Source organism: Entelurus aequoreus, linkage group LG21, assembly GCF_033978785.1.
Source record: "Entelurus aequoreus isolate RoL-2023_Sb linkage group LG21, RoL_Eaeq_v1.1, whole genome shotgun sequence".
Classification (NCBI taxonomy): Eukaryota; Metazoa; Chordata; class Actinopteri; order Syngnathiformes; family Syngnathidae; genus Entelurus; species Entelurus aequoreus.
The window spans coordinates 494,739-517,587 of NC_084751.1; the positions used below are offsets into that span (position 1 = coordinate 494,739).

Below are 22,849 nucleotides of genomic sequence, written 5' to 3' on the forward strand. Positions count from 1 at the left end.
CTTTCTTTGAAACTGCGTCACTTGTCTTCACTACTCTCGTTGTTCCACACTGCAGTACGATGGCGGCCACTCTGGCCAAAAAATGCCTCATAAGTCCTCTAACTTTGCTCTCCAGGAGGCTCTCTGTTCCGGAGTTCTTCTCCCAGTGCTTCTACCACGAGAAGGTAAACCAGCTTTTTATCTTTAAAAAAAAAAAAAAAAAAACTACTTAATGGCGACGGTGTGTACGTTAGCTAACAGCTAGCTAATGACAACAAGTGTCACATTAGCTGACCTTGTTTTGTAAATAAAGTTGCTATGTTTGTTTGTGTTTGACGTTAACGAAAAAAGCAAAACGTAACACGAAGCCAAACCTGCTGCTTACTTGTAGGTTAAGACTGAAAACTGAAAAGTTTATCAACACAAATTGTTATGACATCCGTCCATTTTCTACCGCTTGTCCCACATATATGTTGTTGTTATTGTTAATTGTGGATGCTGCTTTAACCTTCAAAGGTCTCCAGCCTGATGTAACATGCACACGTTATGTCACCTTGTAATTTCATAGAACCGTTGGTTTATGTTGTTTTCTGTTTAAAATACATGTTTAGTGACTTGGTTACCTGCTCAGTGGCCTTGTGGTTAGTGTCCGCCCTGAGATCGGTAGGTCGTGAGTTCAAACCCCGGCCGAGTCTTACCAAAGACTATAAAAATAGGACCCATTACCTCCCTGCTTAGCACTAAGCATCAAGGGTTGGAATTGGTGGTTGAATCACCAAAATGATTCTGGGGCGCAGCCACCGCTGCTGCTCACTGCTCCCCTCACCTTCCAAGGGGTGAACAAGGGGATGGGTCAAATGCAGAGGTTAATTTCACCACACCTAGTGTGTGTGTGACATTCATTGGTAATCATAAGTCCCAAGTACCCATAGTCCCCTAAATGGACATTAACACCAAAAACTTAACATGTGTTGCACATTTGTAATGTATACTTAACTATCCAAAAAGCACAGCTTATCCAACAACGAAACATGTTTTAATAATTGTACTATTATATGGATAATATGCAGGAGTAGTATAATACTGCATTGGTCAGAGTGACTTGGCAGAAAAGAGAGGAAGGTGACCGGAAGCTGCAGTTGCTATGACAAATCCTGTCCTAATCAGTTTAATTCATTGTCCCTTACGCAAGGCTGAAAACACGCATTTGTGTAAACAGTGGCCGGCAAGCTCCTACTTAGCTGAAGACAGAAAGCAACTTGACGTATGGATTCAACAAATGGAGGATTCCATTGTATGATGTATTTTTTCCTGTGTTTCAGGTGGTGGACCACTATGAGAACCCGAGGAATGTGGGAAACTTGGACAAAAACTCCAGGAAGGTCGGCACTGGTTTGGTGGGGGCCCCCGCCTGTGGAGATGTAATGAAGCTGCAGGTTTGTCACAATATACATATATACTATGGGTGTGGCAAAAAATCGATTCGAATTTGAATCGCGATTCTCACGTTGTGCGATTCAGAATCGATTCTCATTTTAAAAAAAAAATCGATTTTTAAAATTTATTTAAAATAAAAAAAAAAATTTTTTTTTATTCTAAAATGTATTTATTTAAAATATATTTTTATTTAAAAAAAAAAAAAATGGATTAATCAATCCAACAAAACAATACACAGCAATACCATAACAATGCAATCCAATTCCAAAACCAAACCCGACCCAGCAACACTCAGAACTGCAATAAACAGAGCAATTGAGAGGAGACACAAACACGACACAGAACAAACCAAATGTAGTGAAACAAAAATGAATATTATCAACAACAGTATCAATATTAGTTACAATTTCAATATAGCAGTGATTAAAAATCCCTCATTGACATTATCATCAGACATTTTCTATTTGTTGTGAACTTTTGTGACCCCTGTTCATGTCGTAAAGCACATTTGACCATGTTAATTAAAGTCTTTTCATGATTGTCTCGACCAGATTGAGGTGGACGACGATGGCAAGATCGTGGACGCCAGGTTCAAAACATTTGGCTGCGGTTCTGCCATTGCCTCAAGCTCTCTGGCCACCGAGTGGGTGAAGGGAAAATCTGTGAGTCACACACAATCTAACCGGTTTTTTTTGCTCTAGACTGGAATGTTCATGTGGTCTCTGTGTACAATTTGAATCTGGTTCCAGGTGGATGAAGCCCTAATGATAAGGAACGTGGACATCGCCAAAGAGCTCAGTCTCCCACCTGTGAAACTTCACTGCTCCAGTAAGTTAACTTATCTGCAACATGATCAATGTTCACACTGCAGGGTCAGATGTCCAAATCTGATTTTTTTTTGTCAAATCCGATGTTTTTAGTGGCCGTTCACATTACAACAAAAAAAAAGGATAAAAAAATTATTTCTAATGTGAATGCAATCTGACCCGCACTCCAGACATGACGTCATGGCGTCGCACGCATTGCTGTGTTTGGCAAACACTAAGAAGGCACATTTGTGGTAATTTGTGCTATCAAAGTCAACATTTTCCGAACCAATGTATTACATGTAGGAGATTAAGAAGAGGACAAGTATTTTGGCTTTGGCAGTTTTACGTTATATTTTTCTTCGATGTCTGCTTGTTAAGCAATTGTATGAGCGAGCAGTCGGAGACAGGAGTCGTGGAACTTTCATGTAAGTTCTTAAAACACATTATTTCCCCTGTTTTTTTGCTCCGTTATCAACTATTTATTTTGTAACCGTCTATTTTGCTGAATACTTGTGACGCTTATCTCCTTTTGATGAGGTTCTGATCGGATGAGCGCATGAGCGTTCACATTGAGGACGCATCGTATATCCACATACGAAAGAGGCCTGAATTAGATATGAAAAATTCGGAATTGCACTGTCCACATTGACATGAACAAATTTGATACAGGTTGTATGTGGGCAAATAAATGGGAGTTGACCTGTAGTGTGAACACGGCCTACGTTTATCATCACGGTGGTCACGTCTTTTGTCTCCGCAGTGCTCGCAGAGGACGCCATCAAGGCCGCCCTGGCTGACTACCGCCTTAAGCAGCATGACGACCAGCAGGTGGCAGTCAACGCTGCTAATTAAAAGACTCCCTTTTTCTGCTGAGAAGAAATAGCACTTCCTGCAATATATAGCTAAGTAACGCCCTTTGTTATCCTACTGTATGGTTAGCCTGTCACGCAAACGCACAATGGAAGCTTGTTAAGTGGCTAGCAATTATATGTTACGCTGCTTCTTGTAAAGGCTGGATGTTAACGGCCAAGGAGTAACAAGTGTTAAGAATATGAAGCACCTGGAAAAATATTAATAAAACTCACCTGAAAATATAGTCTTATGAAATAGACTCATGATTTTGCTTTTCAATAGACGATGGATCAGAATAACTTTTGGCCAACACACTTCCAACAATACAAAGTGCTGTGTAGTGCAGATTTGACACAGGCGTATTCACCAATAGATAGGCTTCCGATGACGTACGCCATCTTGTGTCAAAATTAAGCAAAGCGTGTATGCAAACACTTTTAACCAAGCACGCCTCTATTTAGTTATTTTTGTGCAAAACGGGTCAGACGTGCGTCGTGCGGGGTTGTAGAAACTGAGCGAATTCAGGACAAGGAGCCCCAAAGTACTGCAACATTCCTAAGGTTATTGTTAAGCAGGCAAAAAAAAACGCAGCCTGTGGCTGGCTAGAATCTAATCGAGCTGGATTTACTCCCGATCCAGCAAAACGACACTAAAGTTTGCTCTAATCATTTTGTAGCAGGTAATGATGATGTTTTTAACCTACTCAGTGGCCTAGTGGTTAGAGTGTCCGCCCTGAGATCGGTAGGTTGTGAGTTTAAACCCCAGCCGAATCATACCAAAGACTATAAAAAATGGGACCCATTACCTCCCTGTTTGGCACTCCGCATCAAGGGTTGGAATTGGGGGTTAAATCACCAAAAATGATTCCCGGGCGCAGCACCGCTGCTGCCCACTGCTCCCCTCACCTCTCAGGGGGTGAACAAGGGGATGGGTCAAATGCAGAGGACAAATTTCACCACACCTAGTGTGTGTGTGACAATCATTGGTACTTTAATAACTTTAATTAATTTTCCTTGTTGATGATAAAGTCTGTTATATAGTCATTGAATATTGTGATTGAATGTGTTTATTAGTCTTACACAGTTGTTGTTTATTAGAGATGTCCGATAATATCGTCAGTCCGATAAATGCTTTAAAATGTAATATCGGAAATTTAACTTTAACACTGTTACAAATATGCGCCACACTGTGAACCCACACCAAACAAGAATGACAAACACATTTCAGGAGAACATCCGCACCGTAATACAACATAAACACAACAGAACAAATACCCAGAACCCCTTGCAGCACTAACTCTTCCGGGACGCTACAATATACACCCCGCCCACCTCAACCTCCTCATGCTCTCTCAGGGAGAGCATGTCCCAAATTCCAAGCTGCTGTTTTGAGGCATGTTACAAAAAATAATGCACTTTGTGACTTCAATAATAAATATGGCAGTGCCACGTTGGCATTTTTTTCCATAACTTGAGTTGATTTATTTTGGAAAACCTTGTTACATTGTTTAATGCATCCAGCGGGGCATCACAACAAAATTAGGCATAATAATGTGTTAATTCCACGACTGTATGTATCGGTTGGTATCGGTATCGGTAATTAAGAGTTGGACAATATCGGATATCTGCAAAAAAGCCATTATCGGACATCTCTATTGTTTATTAATATTAAGAAAAAGATCCGACCTTTATTATGTTAGCCACCCAGAATGGGTAACATCACAAACGATGAGCACACATTTATCTTCCTTTTATAGCCAGTTTAATTTCCTGTACCCATCCACACACAAAGTAATTGTATGCTTCCAGCGACTTGTAGCCCTTGAGCTCATCCAGAGTATAGGCACTTACATTGTTCACCAAATAGTTGACTATGTCCGGGTAACTTATATCCAGGTAAGATTCCAAATCAGGGGTCCATTCGCCTTTTCCCATTTTCATCTTATACAGATATTTATCACCAATATCCCTCAATTTCAGTAAATACCTGGCTTTGCAAACCCCATCTGACGTCTGTCTGTTGGAAACTTTCACGCCCTCTTTCAAATTTCCCGAAGTTGACGACATTGTCGCAGCAAAAGTGCGAAAAATATTTAGAAAACTGCCGCAGGCTAATAAAGAAAGTTACGACACACAAGATGGCAAGATACCCATAATCCTTCGCTGACGGAAACCCATGCTCTTTGCAGCTACTTCCACTCTTTTTCCGAGGGTGCGTCCATTAGCCTAACAGATAAAGAAGCGGTCTGGTCTGGCTGTAAAAGTTTGTTTAGAAGGCGGTTTTCTCCCCCGCGATGAGTTGTAGCGTCGCCGAGTCATTGTGAAGATGCAAAGACGCAGGCCGCAGACTCCTCGCCGCCTTCAAATGGGCCGCTGCAGCTGCCTCACACGCGTCCTCCTCCTCAGCAGGACTTGGCTGCTGCTCCTCATCCGGGATCACGTCTCCGTCTGGTTTGTCCTCAGGAATGCCGGCTCCCTCTGCAGTTTTTATTGGCGTCCTCAGACTCTTGGCAGCCTTCATGATGTCTGCCTGGAGCTGCTTGTGAGAGTCCACCGGCTCGCTCTCCCGCCTGGCTTCCGCTTTCTCTGGCAGCTCATAAAAGAGGCGAGCGCCTCCGGTCTTGTCCCTTAGGTCCACGTACATTTTGGACGGGAAAGAGGACGGGTAGTAGGCGTTGACCTTATGCCGCCGACTCAGGACCACCGCGCCGCACACGATGAGCAAAACGAGGAAAAGCAGAGAGGCTAAGACGAGGATAAGGAGCATGTTGTCCTCCAGAAAGTCCACCATCCTGCTCAGGAAGTCTGCTTCCTGCTGGGCGGGGCCAGCAGGTGTTGTCTGGTAGTACTGATCCCAAGAAACGCTGTTTGTGGGAAGAGAGGAGGTGACGTTGTAGAGGTCTTCCACGTCGGCGCTGCCCTCGGCCGAGCTGTAAAAAGCGAGCGGTGACGCCAAGCTGCTGCTGATGACTGCGGCAGAGACGGCCATCACCTGAAGGATCTCCATTTCACCTCCAAGGTCTGAAAACATTTCATTTTATTAATGTTTTTCATTTTATCACAAATATTCAACTTTTTTGACATGAAACGCAAAGGTGACATCACGGACGAGAAAAGCAATGATGCAGCCGCGATGTCATGACATCGCCTCAGAAGCACTGAACGAGCGTCCAATGACCCAATCACCGATACCGCTCACAACCACCAGGGAACATTTGACCGTTTGTTAGGCGATCTGCTTTCAACTCATTGAGCAAAGGTAACAGATCAAGATGGACGCCACATGGCATACTATGAGGAAGCATTTGATTTCCACCAGCCTATCAGTGAGAAAAAGTATAATAATGAAGAAGTTATGTAAATTCAAAAAATGTATTTTTGGTAAATCAATAGTATACATATAATGACACTAAAGCAGTGATTCTAAAACTGGTACATATATACATACACATAAAGCAATATATATATATATATGTATGTGTGTGTGTATATATAGATAGTATATATCTATCTATTTACGGTATCTTATCTATCTACGGTATCTATCTAATGTTGGTCATTATGGTGGTACTTGATGAATACTTAGGTCTACTACACTACTGTATTTTAATGTCATTATGGTGGTACTTAATTAATACTCAGGTTTACTACACTACTGTATTTTAATGTTGTCATTATGGTGGTACTTGATGAATATCTTAGGCCTACTACACTACTGTATTTTAATGTCATTGTGGTAGGACTTAATTAATACTTAGGCCTACTACACTACTGTATTTTATTTTTTGTCATTATGGTGGTACTTGATGAATACTTAGGTCTACTATACTACTGTATTTTAATGTCATTATGGTGGTACTTAATGAATACTTAGGTCTACTACACTACTGTATTTTAATGTTTTCATTAAGGTGGTACTTGATGAATACTTAGGTCTACTACACTACTATACAGGTATATTAATGTTGACAATATGGTGGTACTTGATGAATACTTAGGTCTACTATACTACTGTATTTTAATGTCATTACGGTGGTACTTAATTAATACTCAGGTTTACTACACTACTGTATTTTAATGTTGTCATTATGGTGGTACTTGATGAATATCTTAGGCCTACTACACTACTGTATTTTAATGTCATTATGGTAGGACTTAATTCTTAGGTCTACTACACTACTGTATTTTATTTTTTGTCATTATGGTGGTACTTGATGAATACTTAGGTCTACTATACTACTGTATTTTAATGTCATTATGGTGGTACTTGATGAATACTTAGGTCTACTACACTACTGTATTTTAATGTTTTCATTAAGGTGGTACTTGATGAATACTTAGGTCTACTACACTACTATGTATTAATGTTGTCATTATGGTGGTACTTGATGAATACTTAGGTCTACTACACTACTGTATTTTAATGTTGTCATTATGGTGGTACTTAATGAATACTTAGGTCGACTTCACTACTGTATTTTAATGTCATTATGGTGGCACTTAATGAATACTTAGGTCTACTACACTACTGTATTTTAATGTTTTCATTAAGGTGGTACTTGATGAATACTTAGGCCTACTACACTACTATTTATTAATGTTGTCATTATGGTGATACTTGATGAATACTTAGGTCTACTACACTGCTGTATTTCAATGTTGGTCATTATGGTGGTACTTGATGAATACTTAGGTCTACTACACTACTGTATTTTAATGTTGTCATTATGGTGGTACTTAATGAATACTTAGCTCTACTATACTACTGTATTTTAATGTCATTATGGTGGTACTTGGAGAACCGAGATTTTTCTGAGGTGGTTTTTGGTGAAAAAAGTTTAAGAACCACCGCACTAAAGCATTTGATTCATTATTTTACATCACGATAAGGATGCATGTGATTTCTCTCAGCCAATCAGTGAGGAAAATGACAATAATAAATGTTGGTCAATTATGTACATTCTAAAAAGTAAAGTACATTATTACGATAAATTAATTATTTTATAGCAATTATTAATCTTACCCTTTTCAAATCACCGCATGTATGTTATACACTGTAGTAAAATTAAGTACTATAATTGTACTTGGACTACAATAATCAATTTAATTGTTACAAATATTTCAGTCTTCTGTAAAGCTAATAGAATAATGTTAAAAAATAGCCACCATTCTTTAGTAGGACAGGCATGTGATTTTTCCGTCTAAAGTCGGAATTCCGTCTTTTTTAATCTCGGGGAGAAAAAAAAAATAATCTCCCGTTTTTCCGTTTTTTTTCCGACCCTAAATCAAGATCCGAGACGTAGTTTATATTACGCCGTAGTTGATTGGTCGATATATTCCTTGTGACCAATCAGGACATCTGTTATGAATGATGACGTTAATAACGTCATCATTCATAATGGTTACTACGGCCATTTTCTATATGTAAACAATGTCGGTTCTCGAGAGAAAGGACGCTTTACGAGTAAAAGAAATTGATAAACATGTCAAAAATAAGTTTCGATGGGACTGGATGGAAAGGGAAATCACTGATACTGTTGGGAAGAAGAAAGTTACAACTTTGTTCGGTGATTTTATTCGGAAAATCGATGGTCCCGGAAAGGTTTTGTGCACGTGGTGTCATGATAATATTGACTGTGGATCACGAGGTTTCAAGGCTTTGGAAGTACATGCGCAACGCCAAAAACATATGAAACAACTTGAAGCAAGGAAAACAAATTTTTCACTAGCTGGTACTTTTGGATGTCAACCGAAAGTGAGCAAACCTTACGGACTTCATCTTTTGTTTACATCGACAACTGCCGTAGACATGGAGAGGAAAGATCCACCCACTTCAGTTGCAGACAGGGTTGTTAATAATGAGGTAAGCTAAAAAATATTTGCTTGCGAAATACGCATGTTTGTTTTAAATATTAACCAATTATTGCTTTGCGAAATATAAATGTTTTTTTCTAAAAATAAAAAGCCACGTGAAAATATATTATGAAATTACAGAAATTCAAAGAGTCGCATTATTGAATCCAGTTAACAATTTATTTGAAATAAATTTGCATATAATACTATTTTGTAATATTAAGTTCTTATGTAGTCTGTTGAAACTATTGTCAGTGGTTAACAATCTTGGAGGTAAATATTTTCACACTTGTTTCATGCAATATGTCCGTGTCCTCACATTATTATTATTTCCTATTTTCAAATATGAGTAAACAATACTGAACATGTTTAATTATTTTCATAAATGTATATCCTATTTTGGCGAAAATAATTAAATGTTTACATTACATTACATTACATGAACTGAAGTAATGTGGTAATACTGTAAATAAACTGTAGATAATAACACTGATCAATGTGACACCTGTGGATGTGAAATGAACACAAGATGTAAATATTAGTGACTAAATACTGTTGGGACTGAACCATATACAGTGATTCATTAGGATCATTGGGTTATGTATGTTCTATTAATGATGTTTTCATGTCTTTAAACACTAAAATATTTTCTTCAAATGGTGCTGTCTTTGTTAATTTTAGCATGTTAAATTGGTGAAAAACCAGGCGCTTCGGGGGGCGTTGCCCCCCTTGTCCCCCCACCAAACCTGGGGGGGGGGGGGGGGGACCTGGCTGGGGGCCTTCGTCCCCCAGACCCCCGGAAATTTTTTCAGTCTTTTTCATTGTGGTCAAATCACATGCCTGGTAGGACCAGTATTTTCTTTTGTTTAAAGGCAACATTTTTACATTTGTGCAAATACTATTTTATCATGATATTTTAATAAGTTTACAGTTTATATTCATATTAAAAATATAATAAAACGATTGGCTCCAGCACCCCCTTCGATGCCGAAGGGGACAAGCGGTAGGAAATGGATGGATGGATTTTAGCAATGTTTTTAAGTTTAAAAAAAAAAAAAGCATACATATACAGTTTAGTATACATTTTTGCAATAATTGGGAAGAAAAAAAATTTGGAATTTAATATATTTCATGTCAGGATAGCATTATTCTAAATATAATAATAGTATCAGGTTAAGTATATTTTAAAAATGTGTATATATACACTGTAGTACTAAATACTGTAAACATGAATAAAACCACATTCGCATGCAAGTTCTGACTTACTTTTCAGTATTTTTTTGTACATTTACACTCTATGAAATGAAACGTGTAATTATTTTGTAAAATACTTGATGTACTTGTATTGTTAAAACACACTCATTGGCCACAGCATTAGGTACTCGTGCAATACTGGAGCAAAAACTGTAAAATGAGAGCAGACTGTGAATGTGCTGAATCACACGGAGAAATATTCACCAGATGAATAAATGTGCCAGTGTGCTTGTTGTGTTTGCTCCATTTGGTCCACATGTAACTTTATCTGGAAAAGTAGGCGGAGTTTCCTTTTCTTTCTTTTTTTTAAATTTTTTTTTTACCCCAAATCAGCCACTCTTTCCAGCCACACACATCTGGCCTGTGCAATGTGACACATAAACATACAGATACACATGCAAACCAGCACTTTTCATCACATTGAAAATCCGCCCACGCTGCCTGCGTCTCTGAACGCACCGCGATGCGTTCACAGGTGTATCGCTACAGTTTTTACGATAGCCCGTGTGACATGTCAAAACACTCACCATCCAGCGGTTAAAAAGAAGAAGTCCCAGCAAAGTCCCCCCTGTTGGACGAGCGCGTCTGAAATTCAAGCTTTCCGTCCACCTCTGCACTTTTCCAGCCGGAGCCTGCAGGAATGATGCAGACAGACGGTGTTTAAAAAGCAGGGGGAAAGAAATCCCTCCTTTTTCACTTCACTCCTCCCCCCTCGCCAGTTTTCCTCTTCCTCTGTGGCCTGCACACAGATTGTTCTCGTTAGCGAGGAGTTTACAAAGTGCTCGGCCAGGGGGCGTCTCTACCGGGCTGCCATATGTCCTCCGAAGTAACCGGATGCTTCACAACCGTCACTCAATGTGACTGCTTGAAAGTATAATGCTGCTTTACAGATCACAGTATATCATATCAATGTCTATGCACTTACCTGGCCATAGGGGACCATCTCCTCACCTGAAAAGCTTGTTTCTGCATCAAATAAGGAGTACACCTTGATGTGAAATGAAACATTTACAAAAATATATCAAAATCACAAAATGAATACCGGTAATATTTTAAAAAACATACATATTTTACCAATATGTATTGTGGGCTGTGTGGCTCAGATGGTAGAACAGCCGGCCAGAAACTTAAGGGTTCCCGGTTCGAACCCAGCTTCTGCCACCAAGAATATACAACAATTCTTCTCAAAAAAGAGGAGAAATATAATCTTAGAGAAAAATGTAATTCAAAACATTTGTACGCACGTACAACACTTAAGACCTTCAGTATATCAATATGTGGAATTAAATTATGGAATGGATTAAGCAAAGCAATCAAACAATGTACTAATATGATCCACTTCAAGAAACTCTTCAAGCTTAGAGTGTTTACAAAGTACAAAGAAGAAGAACCATGACAAACATTCTCAATTTATTTCATCCATCCATTCATTCATTCTTAAAGTAATCTTACTTATCTCATCACATGAAATATGACTTACTTCACCAATTATTATTATTAAATTCTTACTATTATTTATTTATTTATTTTTTATTGTGATTACCTATGGAGTTATTGTGAATAAATTGAGAACAGGAAGTGAATAAAAAAGTTTCAGCAACTGTTATGTAAAGAAAAGGGGTAGGATTAAATAAGCTCTGCTTCTTCCTACTCCTTTTCGAACACGTTGAAAAGAGAAACTGGAAATTGTGATGTATCATGTTGTATGCTTGCATGTTCGAAATAAACTCAAACTCTTAACTCTAACTCTAACCTTAGTCCCCGTTGTGTCTCTGGGCAAGACACTTCACCCACCTTTCCCCCCCGGTGCCACCCACACAGGCTTAAATGTGGCTTGAAATGTAGATCATGGGTTTTGTAAAGTGCTTTGAGTCTCCAGAGCAGTGATTCTCAAACGTTTTCCCACCTCAAAAAACACTTGGCTCTCCAACTACCACCTTGATGACCAACATTAAAGTACAGTTGCGTAGTAGGCCTGAATATTCAGTAAAAACAAGGCAGAGGTTTTATTCAATATATTTGGTCACGGCAACATTACACACAGTTTGAACAGCAACACTGTGTTTGAATATAGGAAAATAAAACACTGTACTTTAATCAAGTGATTCTTTGGCGTCCCACTGGATGGAGCCAACGTACCACTACTGGTACACATTTGAGAATATATATATATATATATATATATATATATATATATATATATATATATATATATATACATACACAAACTACCGTTCAAAAGTTTGGGGTCACATTGAGATGTCCTTATTTTCAATGAAGATAACTTTAAACTAGTCTTAACTTGAAAGAAATACACTCTATACATTGCTAATGTGGTAAATGACTATTCTAGCTGCAAATGTCTGGTTTTTGGTGCAATATCTCCATAGGTGTATAGAGGCCCATTTCCAGCAACTATCACTCCAGTGTTCTAATGGTACAATGTGTTTGCTCAGAAGGCTAATTGATGATTAGAAAACCCTTGTGCAATCATGTTCACACATCTGAAAAGAGTTTAGCTCGTTACAGAAGCTACAAAACTGACCTTCCTTTGAGCAGATTGAGTTTCTGGAGCATCACATTTGTGGGGTCAATTAAACGCTCAAAATGGCCAGAAAAAGAGAACTTTCATCTGAAACTCGACAGTCTATTCTTGTTCTTAGAAATGAAGGCTATTCCACAAAATTGTTTGGGTGACCCCAAACTTTTGAACGGTAGTATATATATATATATATATATATATATATATATATATATATATATATATATATATATATATATATATATATATATATATATATATATATATATGAGACATATACTTGTGTGTGTATATAAATATATATAATGTGTGTATGTATATATTATATATATAATGTATGTATGTGTGTGTATATATATATGTATGTATATATATATGTATGTATGTATATATATATGTATGTATATATATATGTATATATGTATGTATATATATATATGTATATATATATATATATATATATGTATATATATATATATATATGTATATATATATGTATATATATATGTATATATATATGTATATATATATATATATATATATATATATATATGTATATATATATGTATATGTATGTATGTATGTATATATATATATATATATATATTGTATGTAAGTGTATATATATATATATATATATATATATATATATATATATATATATATATATATATATATATATATATATATATATGAGACATATACTTGTGTGTGTGTATATATATATATATATATATGTGTGTATGTGTATATATATATGTGTATGTACAGTATATATGTATATATATGTGTGTATATATAAATATGTATATATATTTATGTGTATATATAAGTGTATATATATATGTGTATATATTTGTATATATATATGTGTATATATATTTATATACATATATTCATGTGTATGTCTATATAAATATGTATATACAGTATGTATATACATACACACATATATTTTTAATCAATGAAAAACACTAATATACATATTTTTTCTATATTTGTTAGTTCAAATTTTTCCGATAATTATTTTAAAAAAAACTTTTCCTATAGTTATATTAATGACATGTAATGAAGTGTTAATATTTGAGAAAACAACAACAACAACATTCCTGCCCATGCATGCATTGAAGAAGTGAGTACATTGCCAACAGTTGCGACACAATTGCCAATAAAAGAGAAAGTATGTCCCAACTGTTGACTGGTACTGTCGTATGCCAAACAAAAGTGTTGCGTTTATATTTTATGATGTGTTTACTAACCGCGTCAGCATAAATGTTATTATGTAATATTAAGACTGTTAAGAATGTAATAAAATGGCCATATGCGGTAAAAAAAAAACAATCCTGTGATCTCTGAGCCCCCCAACACATGTAATGGATGACTTAGTGCAGGGCAGGTCAGACAGCGGTGTTAGCGACCTACTAATGCAGGAAGAGGCTAATGTTTCCTGTGTGAACAGGCTGCAGAATGGGGGTGGAAATACAAAAAGCGAGCGCGTGGAGTTGCGTGTGGGAGACAGTGCTGCCTTATTTCATCTCACACAACGTGTGTGTCCACTTTAGGGAGTGTTGTGTTAGTGATCAGTGCAGACAAGCGCTGCTTTATATGGTCTTCATCACACATTCCTGCTCCAGGTCTTACTTTCTGTGTCTGGATTATGGCTGCGTGCACCTATTAAGTATTCAGGTCTGTTTTCTTTTCACGGAGAGGGAAGTGAATTTGAGAAGGCTTCTGTGCAGCACAAATAAAGGAACTGACTGCACATAGAGAACACTTTTATTGTTTTATTAAGCCATTTAAATATACACCTTCGTGTTGTTCAGTGATCACCAGCACAAGAGTGACACATATCCTGCCGGAATTAAAATAATTTTAAAAAATATATTTTTTTCAGACTTATTTTGGAAACATCAGGGAAATTAATTGTACAAATGAAACAATTTAAAAATGACTACATAGTACAAACTGTCAATGTAACTGGAATGTGAAACTCATCAAAGATCCTCTATATGACATGAGTGCACTGCTGTTTTTAAAGGACCTAATGCAAAAATACTCATCAAAGATCCTCTATTTGACATGAGGGCACTGCTGTTTTTTAAGGACCTAATGTAAAAATCCTCATCAAAGATCCTCTTTATGACATGAGTGCACTGCTGTTTTTAAACAAAGATCCTCTATTCGACATGAGTGCACTGCTGTTTTTTAAGGACCTAATGCAAAAATACTCATCAAAGATCCTCTATATGACATGAGTGCACTGCTGTTTTTTAAAGGACTTAATGCAAAAATCCTCATCAAAGATCCTCTATATGACATGAGTGCACTGCTGTTTTTAAAGGACTTAAAGCAAAAATCCTCATCAAAGACCCTCTATATGACATGAGTGCACTGCTGTTTTTAAAGGACCTAATGCAAAAATACTCATCAAAGATCCTCTATTTGACATGAGGGCACTGCTGTTTTTTAAGGACCTAATGCAAAAATCCTCACCAAAGATCCTCTTTATGACATGAGTGCACTGCTGTTTTTAAACAAAGATCCTCTATTCGACATGAGTGCACTGCTGTTTTTTAAGGACCTAATGCAAAAAACCTCATCAAAGATCCTCTATATGACATGAGTGCACTGCTGTTTTTAAAGGTCTTAATGCAAAAATCCTCATCAAAGATCCTCTATATGACATGAGTGCACTGCTGTTTTTAAAGGACTTAATGCAAAAATCCTCATCAAAGATCCTCTATATGACATGAGTGCACTGCTGTTTTTAAAGGACTTAATGCAAAAATCCTCATCAAAGATCCTCTATATGACATGAGTGCACTGCTGTTTTTAAAGGACTTAATGCAAAAATCCTCATCAAAGATCCTCTATATGACATGAGTGCACTGCTGTTTTTAAAGGACTTAATGCAAAAATCCTCATCAAAGATCCTCTATATGACATGAGTGCACTGCTGTTTTTAAAGGACTTAATGCAAAAATCCTCATCAAAGATCCTCTATATGACGTGAGTGCTCTGCTGTTTTTAAAGGACTTAAAGCAAAAATCCTCATCAAAGATCCTCTATATGACATGAGTGCACTGCTGTTTTTAAAGGACTTAAAGCAAAAATCCTCATCAAAGATCCTCTATATGACTTGAGTGCACTGCTGTTTTTAAAGGACTTAATGCAAAAATCCTCATCAAAGATCCTCTATATGACATGAGTACACTGCTGTTTTTAAAGGACTTAAAGTAAAAATCCTCATCAAAGATCAATCAATCAATCAATCAATCAATGTTTATTTATATAGCCCTAAATCACAAGTGTCTCAAAGATCCTCTATATGACTTGAGTGCACTGCTGTTTTAATGGACCTAATGCAAAAATACTCATCAAAGATCCTCTATTTGACATGAGGGCACTGCGGTTTTTAAAGGACTTAATGCAAAAATCCTCATCAAAGATCCTCTATATGACATGAGTGCACTGCTGTTTTTAAAGGACTTAATGCAAAAATACTCATCAAAGATCCTCTATTTGACATGAGGGCACTGCTGTTTTTTAAGGACCTAATGCAAAAATCCTCACCAAAGATCCTCTTTATGACATGAGTGCACTGCTGTTTTTAAACAAAGATCCTCTATTCGACATGAGTGCACTGCTGTTTTTTAAGGACCTAATGCAAAAATACTCATCAAAGATCCTCTTTATGACATGAGTGCACTGTTGTTTTTAAGGACTTAATGCAAAAATACTCATCAAAGATCCTCTATTTGACATGAGGGTACTGCTGTTTTTTAAGGACCTAATGCAAAAATCCTCACCAAAGATCCTCTTTATGACATGAGTGCACTGCTGTTTCTAAACAAAGATCCTCTATTCGACATGAGTGCACTGATGTTTTTTAAGGACCTAATGCAAAAATACTCATCAAAGATCCTCTTTATGACATGAGTGCACTGTTGTTTTTAAGGACTTAATGCAAAAATACTCATCAAAGATCCTCTATTTGACATGAGGGCACTGCTGTTTTTAAAGGACCTAATGTAAAAATCCTCATCAAAGATCCTCTTTATGACATGAGTGCACTGCTGTTTTTAAACAAATATCCTCTATTTTACATGAGTGCACTGCTGTTTTTAAGGACCTAATGCAAAAATCTGCATCAAAGATCCTCTACATGACATGAATGCACTGCTGTTTTTAAGGACCTAATGCAAAAATACTCCTCAAAGATCCTCTATATGACATGAGTGCACTTTTGTTTTTAATGGACCTAATGCAATAATACTCTTTAAAGATTCTCTATTTAGACATGAGTGCACTGCTGTTTTTTTAAAGGACCTAATGCAATCATCATCAAAGATCTTCTATATGTGACAGGGGCGTGCTGCTGTTTATAAGGACCTACAGTACTGCAAAAACACTAGTTGAAGATCCTCTATATGACACAAGTGCACTGCTGTTTTTAAGGGCCTAATGCAAAGATCCTCTATATGACATGCGTGCTCTGTTGTTTTAAGGACCTAATGCAAAAATACTCTTCAAAGATCCTCTATACGACATGAGTGCGCTCCTGTTTTAAAGGACCTAATGCAATAGTCATCCAAGATCTTCTATTTATGACAAGGGTGCCCTGCTGTTTTTAAGGACCGACAGTACTGTAGAGAAACACTAGTCAAAGATTGTCTAAATGAGAGGCGCACTCAGCTGTTTTGAAGGAGCTAATACAAAAACTCTAGTCAAAGATCCTCTATATGACAGGAGTGCTCAGTTGTTCCTAAAAACTTACTGAAAAAAAAAATCCTCATCAAAGATCTTCTACGTATGACAGGAGTGTCCCGCTGTTTATAAGGTCCTATAGTACAACAAAAACAATATATGCTGGGAGAATGTTGCTGTTTTTAAGAAACTACTACAAAGATTCTTTATATGACAGAAGTGGTCTGCTGTTTTTAGTGACCCAAAGCAAAAATCCTCATCAAAGATCTTGTGTGTTGCTGTTCACCAGGACCTACAGTTCTACAAAAACCCTGGCAGAAACGTGCTGCTGTTTTTAAGGAACTACTACAAAAATTCTAGTCAAAGATTCTTTGTATGATATAAGTGTTCTGCTTTTTACAAGGACTTCCTGAAAAAAAGGTAATCAAATATATTGTACAAAACAGGAGTATGCTCTTGTTTTTGGGTATCTACTGCAAAAATCCTCATGAAAGATCTTCTATATGTGACAGGAGTGTGCTACTTTGTAAGGACGTACAGTATAACAAAAAGACTAAATGCCGGCAGAGCGTTGCTGTTTTTAAAGGACTACTACCAAAACGCTCGTCAAAGATCCTTTGTATGACAGAAGTGGTCTGCTGTTTGCAAAAAATCCTCATCAAAGACCCTCTGTGTGACACGCGAGCGCCGCTGCTTGTAACGACCTACAGGACTACGAAAAAGTGCAAGTAAAAAGATCCTCTATATGACGGGAAAGCCCTGCTGATTTTAACCTAGTGCCAAGAAGTTATGTCAAAGATTCTATATATAACAGGAGTGCTTTGCTATTGTTACGGACATACTGCCTAAAAGTCAAGTCAAAGATCCTCTCTATCATAGGAATGCTTTGCTGTTTTTAAAAAACCTACCACCGAAAGGCTAGTCAAAGATCCTCTATATTGCAGGAGTGCTTTGCTGTTTTTAAGGACCAAAACACTAGTCAAAGATCCTCTTTATGACAGTTCTATTTTTAAATACTTACAGTATACAAAAACACTAGTCAAAGATTATTTATATAACAGGAATGCTTTGCTATTTTTAAGGACATACCGCCTAAAAGTCAAATCATAGATCCTCTCTATCATAGTAGGAATGCTTTACTGTTTTTAAAAAACCTACCACCAAAAGGCTAGTCAAAGATCCTCTATATTGCAGGAGTGCTTTGCTGTTTTTAAGGACCAAAACACTAGTCAAAGATCCTCTTTATGACAGTTCTATTTTTAAATACTTACAGTATACAAAAACACTAGTCAAAGATTATTTATATAACAGGAATGCTTTGCTATTTTTAAGGACATACCGCCTAAAAGTCAAATCATAGATCCTCTCTATCATAGTAGGAATGCTTTACTGTTTTTAAAAAACCTACCACCAAAAGGCTAGTCAAAGATCCTCTATATTGCAGGAGTGCTTTGCTGTTTTTAAGGACCAAAACACTAGTCAAAGATCCTCTTTATGACAGGAGTACCATTTTTAAATACTTACAGTATACAAAAACACTAGTCAAAGATTATTTATATAACAGGAGTGCTTTGCCGTTTTTAAGGACCTACTGCCAAAAATAAAGATCCTTTATACAACAAGACTGCTCTGCTGTTTTTTAAAGACCTACCACCAAAAAAACTAGTGAAAGATCCTCTATTTTACAGGAGTACTTTGCTGTTTTTAAGGACTTACAATATACACAAAAAAAAAAACACTAGTCAAAGATCCTCTATATGACAGGAGTTCTATTTTTAAATACTTACAGTATACAAAAGACATTAATCAATTATTAACAGGACTGCTTTGCTGTTTTTAAAGACCTCCCACCAAAACAGATATTGAAAGATCCTCTATATTGCAGGAGTGCTTTGCTGTTTTTAAGGACAAAAACACTAGTCAAAGATCCTCATTATGACACGAGTTCTATTTTTAAATACTTACAGTATACAAAAACACTAGTCAAAGATTCTTTATATAACAGTAGTGCTTTGCTATTGTTACGGACATATTGCCTAAAAGTCAAGTCAAAGATCCTCTCTATCATAGTAGGACTGCTTTACTGTTTTTAAAAAACCTACCACCAAAAGGCTAGTCAAAGATCCTCTATATTGCAGGAGTGCTTTGCTGTTTTTAAGGACCAAAACACTAGTCAAAGATCCTCTTTATGACAGGAGTACCATTTTTAAATACTTACAGTATACAAAAACACTAGTCAAAGATTATTTATATAACAGGAGTGCTTTGCCGTTTTTAAGGACCTACTGCCAAAAATAAAGATCCTTTATACAACAAGACTGCTTTGCTGTTTTTTAAAGACCTACCACCAAAAAAACTAGTGAAAGATCCTCTATGTTACAGGAGTACTTTGCTGTTTTTAAGGACTTACAATATACAAAAAAAAAAACACTTGTCAAAGATCCTCTATATGACAGGAGTTCTATTTTTAAATACTTACAGTATACAAAAGACAATCAATTATTAACAGGACTGCTTTGCTGTTTTTAAAGACCTCCCACCAAAAAAGCTATTGAAAGATCCTCTATATTGCAGGAGTGCTTTGCTGTTTTTAAGGACAAAAAAAAAACACTAGTCAAAGATCCTCTATATAACAGGAGTTACATTTTTAAAGACTTACAGTATACAAAAACACTAGTCAAAGATTCTTAACATAACATGAGTGATTTGCAGTTTTTAAGGACCTACTGCCAAAAAAAAATGCAATTCAAATATCCTCTTTTAGGCAGGAGCTATAGGTAGGTACTTACTGCTAAAACCCAAGTCAAAGATCCTCTATACAACAGGACTGCTTTGTTGTTTGTAAAGACCTACCACCAAAAAAGCTAGTAAAAGATCCTCTATACTACAGGAGTGCTTTGCTGTTTTTAAGGACTTACAATATACAAAAAAAAAAACACGAGTCAAAGATCCTGTATATGACAGGAGTTCTATTTTTAAATACTTACAGTATACAAAAGACAATCAATTATTAACAGGACTGCTTTGCTGTTTTTAAAGACCTCCCACCAAAAAAGCTATTGAAAGATCCTCTATATTGCAGGAGTGCTTTGCTGTTTTTAAGGACCAAAAAACACTAGTCAAAGATCCTCTATATGACAGGAGTTCTATTTTTAAAGACTTACAGTATACAAAAACACTAGTCAAAGATTCTTAACATAACATGAGTGCTTTGCAGTTTTTAAGGACCTACTGCCAAAAAAAAATGCAATTCAAAGATCCTCTTTTAGGCAGGAGCTATAGGTAGGTACTTACTGCTAAAACCCAAGTCAAAGATCCTCTATATAACAGGACTGCTTTGTTGTTTGTAAAGACCTACCACCAAAAAAGCTAGTGAAAGATCCTCTATATTACAGGAGTGCTTTGCTGTTTTTAAGGACTTACAATATACAAAAACAAAAAAAAACACGAGTCAAAGATCCTCTATATGACAGGAGTTCTATTTTTAAATACTTACAGTATACAAAAGACAATCAATTATTAACAGGACTGCTTTGCTGTTTTTAAAGACCTCCCACCAAAAAAGCTATTGAAAGATCCTCTATATTGCAGGAGTGCTTTGCTGTTTTTAAGGACAAAAAAACACTAGTCAAAGATCCTCTATATAACAGGAGTTACATTTTTAAAGACTTACAGTATACAAAAACACTAGTCAAAGATTCTTAACATAACATGAGTGCTTTGCAGTTTTTAAGGACCTACTGCCAAAAAAAATGCAGTTCAAAGATCCTCTTTTAGGTTGGAGCTGCTTATAGGTAGGTACTTACTGCTAAAACTGAAGTCAAAGATCCTCTATATAACAGGACTGCTTTGCTGTTTTTAAAGACCTCCCACCAAAAAAGCTAGTGAAAGATCCTCTATATTACAGCAGTACTTTGCTGTTTTTAAGGACTTACAATATACAAAAAAAACACGAGTCAAAGATCGTCATTATGACAGGAGTTCTATTTTTAAAGTCTTACAGTATACAAAAGACATGAATCAAAGACGATTTATATAACAGGAGTGCTTTGCTGTTTTTAAAGACCTCTCACCAAAAAAGCTATTGAAAAGATCCTCTATATTGCAGGAGTGCTTTGCTGTTTTTAAGGACAAAAAACACTAGTCAAAGATCCTCTAATTGACAAGGGGTTCTATTTTTAAAGACTTACTGTATACAAAAACATTTGTCAAAGATTCTTAATATAACATGAGTGCTTTGCAGTTTTTAAGGACCTACTGCCAAAAAAAAAATGCAATTCAAAGATCCTCTTTTAGGCAGGAGCTATAGGTAGGTACTTACTGCTAAAACCCAAGTCAAAGATCCTCTATATAACAGGACTGCTTTGTTGTTTGTAAAGACCTACCACCAAAAAAGATAGTGAAAGATCCTCTATACTACAGGAGTGCTTTGCTGTTTTTAAGGACTTACAATATACACAAAAAAAAAACACTAGTCAAAGATCCTCTATATAACAAGAGTTACATTTTTAAAGACTTATAGTATACAAAAACACTAGTCAAAGATTCTTAACATAACATGAGTGCTTTGCAGTTTTTAAGGACCTACTGCCAAAAAAAAAATGCAATTCAAAGATCCTCTTTTAGGCAGGAGCTATAGGTAGGTACTTACTGCTAAAACCCAAGTCAAAGATCCTCTATATAACAGGACTGCTTTGTTGTTTGTAAAGACCTACCACCAAAAAAGATAGTGAAAGATCCTCTATACTACAGGAGTGCTTTGCTGTTTTTAAGGACTTACAATATACACAAAAAAAAAACACGAGTCAAAGATCCTCTATATGACAGGAGTTCTATTTTTAAATACTTACAGTATACAAAAGACAATCAATTATTAACAGGACTGCTTTGCTGTTTTTAAAGACCTCCCACCAAAAAAGCTATTGAAAGATCTTCTATATTGCAGGAGTTCTTTGCTGTTATTAAGGACCAAAAAACACTAGTCAAAGATCTTCTATATGACAGGAGTTCTATTTTTAAAGACTTACAGTATACAAAAACACTAATCAAAGATTCTTAATATAACATGAGTGCTTTGCAGTTTTTAAGGACCTACTGCAAAAAAAATGCAATTCAAAGATCCTCTTTTAGGCAGGAGCTATAGGTAGGTACTTACTGCTAAAACCCAAGTCAAAGATCCTCTATATAACAGGACTGCTTTGTTGTTTGTAAAGACCTACCACTAAAAAATCTAGTAAAATATCCTCTATACTACAGGAGTGTTTTGCTGTTTTTAAGGACTTACAATATACAAAAAAAACACGAGTCAAAGATCCTCTATATGACAGGAGTTCTATTTTTAAATACTTACAGTATACAAAAGACAATCAATTATTAACAGGACTGCTTTGCTGTTTTTAAAGACCTCCCACCAAAAA

At 36.3% G+C, this 22,849-nt stretch overlaps 2 protein-coding genes across 2 annotated transcripts; one reads left to right on the top strand and one right to left on the bottom strand.

Annotated features, from left to right (window-relative positions):
- LOC133638820 (iron-sulfur cluster assembly scaffold protein IscU-like) lies at nucleotides 1-3,321 on the top strand. Its single transcript, XM_062031797.1, has 5 exons — nucleotides 1-164; nucleotides 1,302-1,415; nucleotides 1,968-2,078; nucleotides 2,166-2,244; nucleotides 2,986-3,321. Exons 1-5 carry the CDS (start codon nucleotides 60-62, stop codon nucleotides 3,075-3,077), a joined length of 501 nt encoding a protein of 166 aa, XP_061887781.1. The 5' UTR covers nucleotides 1-59; the 3' UTR covers nucleotides 3,078-3,321.
- Nucleotides 3,322-4,716: 1,395 nt separating this feature from the next.
- Nucleotides 4,717-6,088, bottom strand: LOC133638819 (transmembrane protein 119-like). The gene has a single exon (XM_062031796.1). The coding sequence runs from the start codon at nucleotides 6,081-6,083 to the stop codon at nucleotides 5,346-5,348; it is 738 nt and encodes a 245-aa protein (XP_061887780.1). The 5' UTR covers nucleotides 6,084-6,088; the 3' UTR covers nucleotides 4,717-5,345.
- Between the last annotated feature and the right edge of the window lie 16,761 nt (nucleotides 6,089-22,849).

What these genes read in the sequence shown, in the direction of transcription:
- LOC133638819 (XM_062031796.1), bottom strand. Translation starts at nt 6,083, where the DNA reads ATGGAGATCCTTCAGGTGATGGCCGTCTCTGCCGCAGTCATCAGCAGC.
- LOC133638820 (XM_062031797.1), top strand. Translation starts at nt 60, where the DNA reads ATGGCGGCCACTCTGGCCAAAAAATGCCTCATAAGTCCTCTAACTTTG. An exon ending in AGTGCTTCTACCACGAGAAG is followed by an intron (nt 165 to 1,301) that starts GTAAACCAGCTT and finishes CCTGTGTTTCAG; the next exon opens with GTGGTGGACCACTATGAGAA. An exon ending in TGTGAAACTTCACTGCTCCA is followed by an intron (nt 2,245 to 2,985) that starts GTAAGTTAACTT and finishes TTGTCTCCGCAG; the next exon opens with TGCTCGCAGAGGACGCCATC.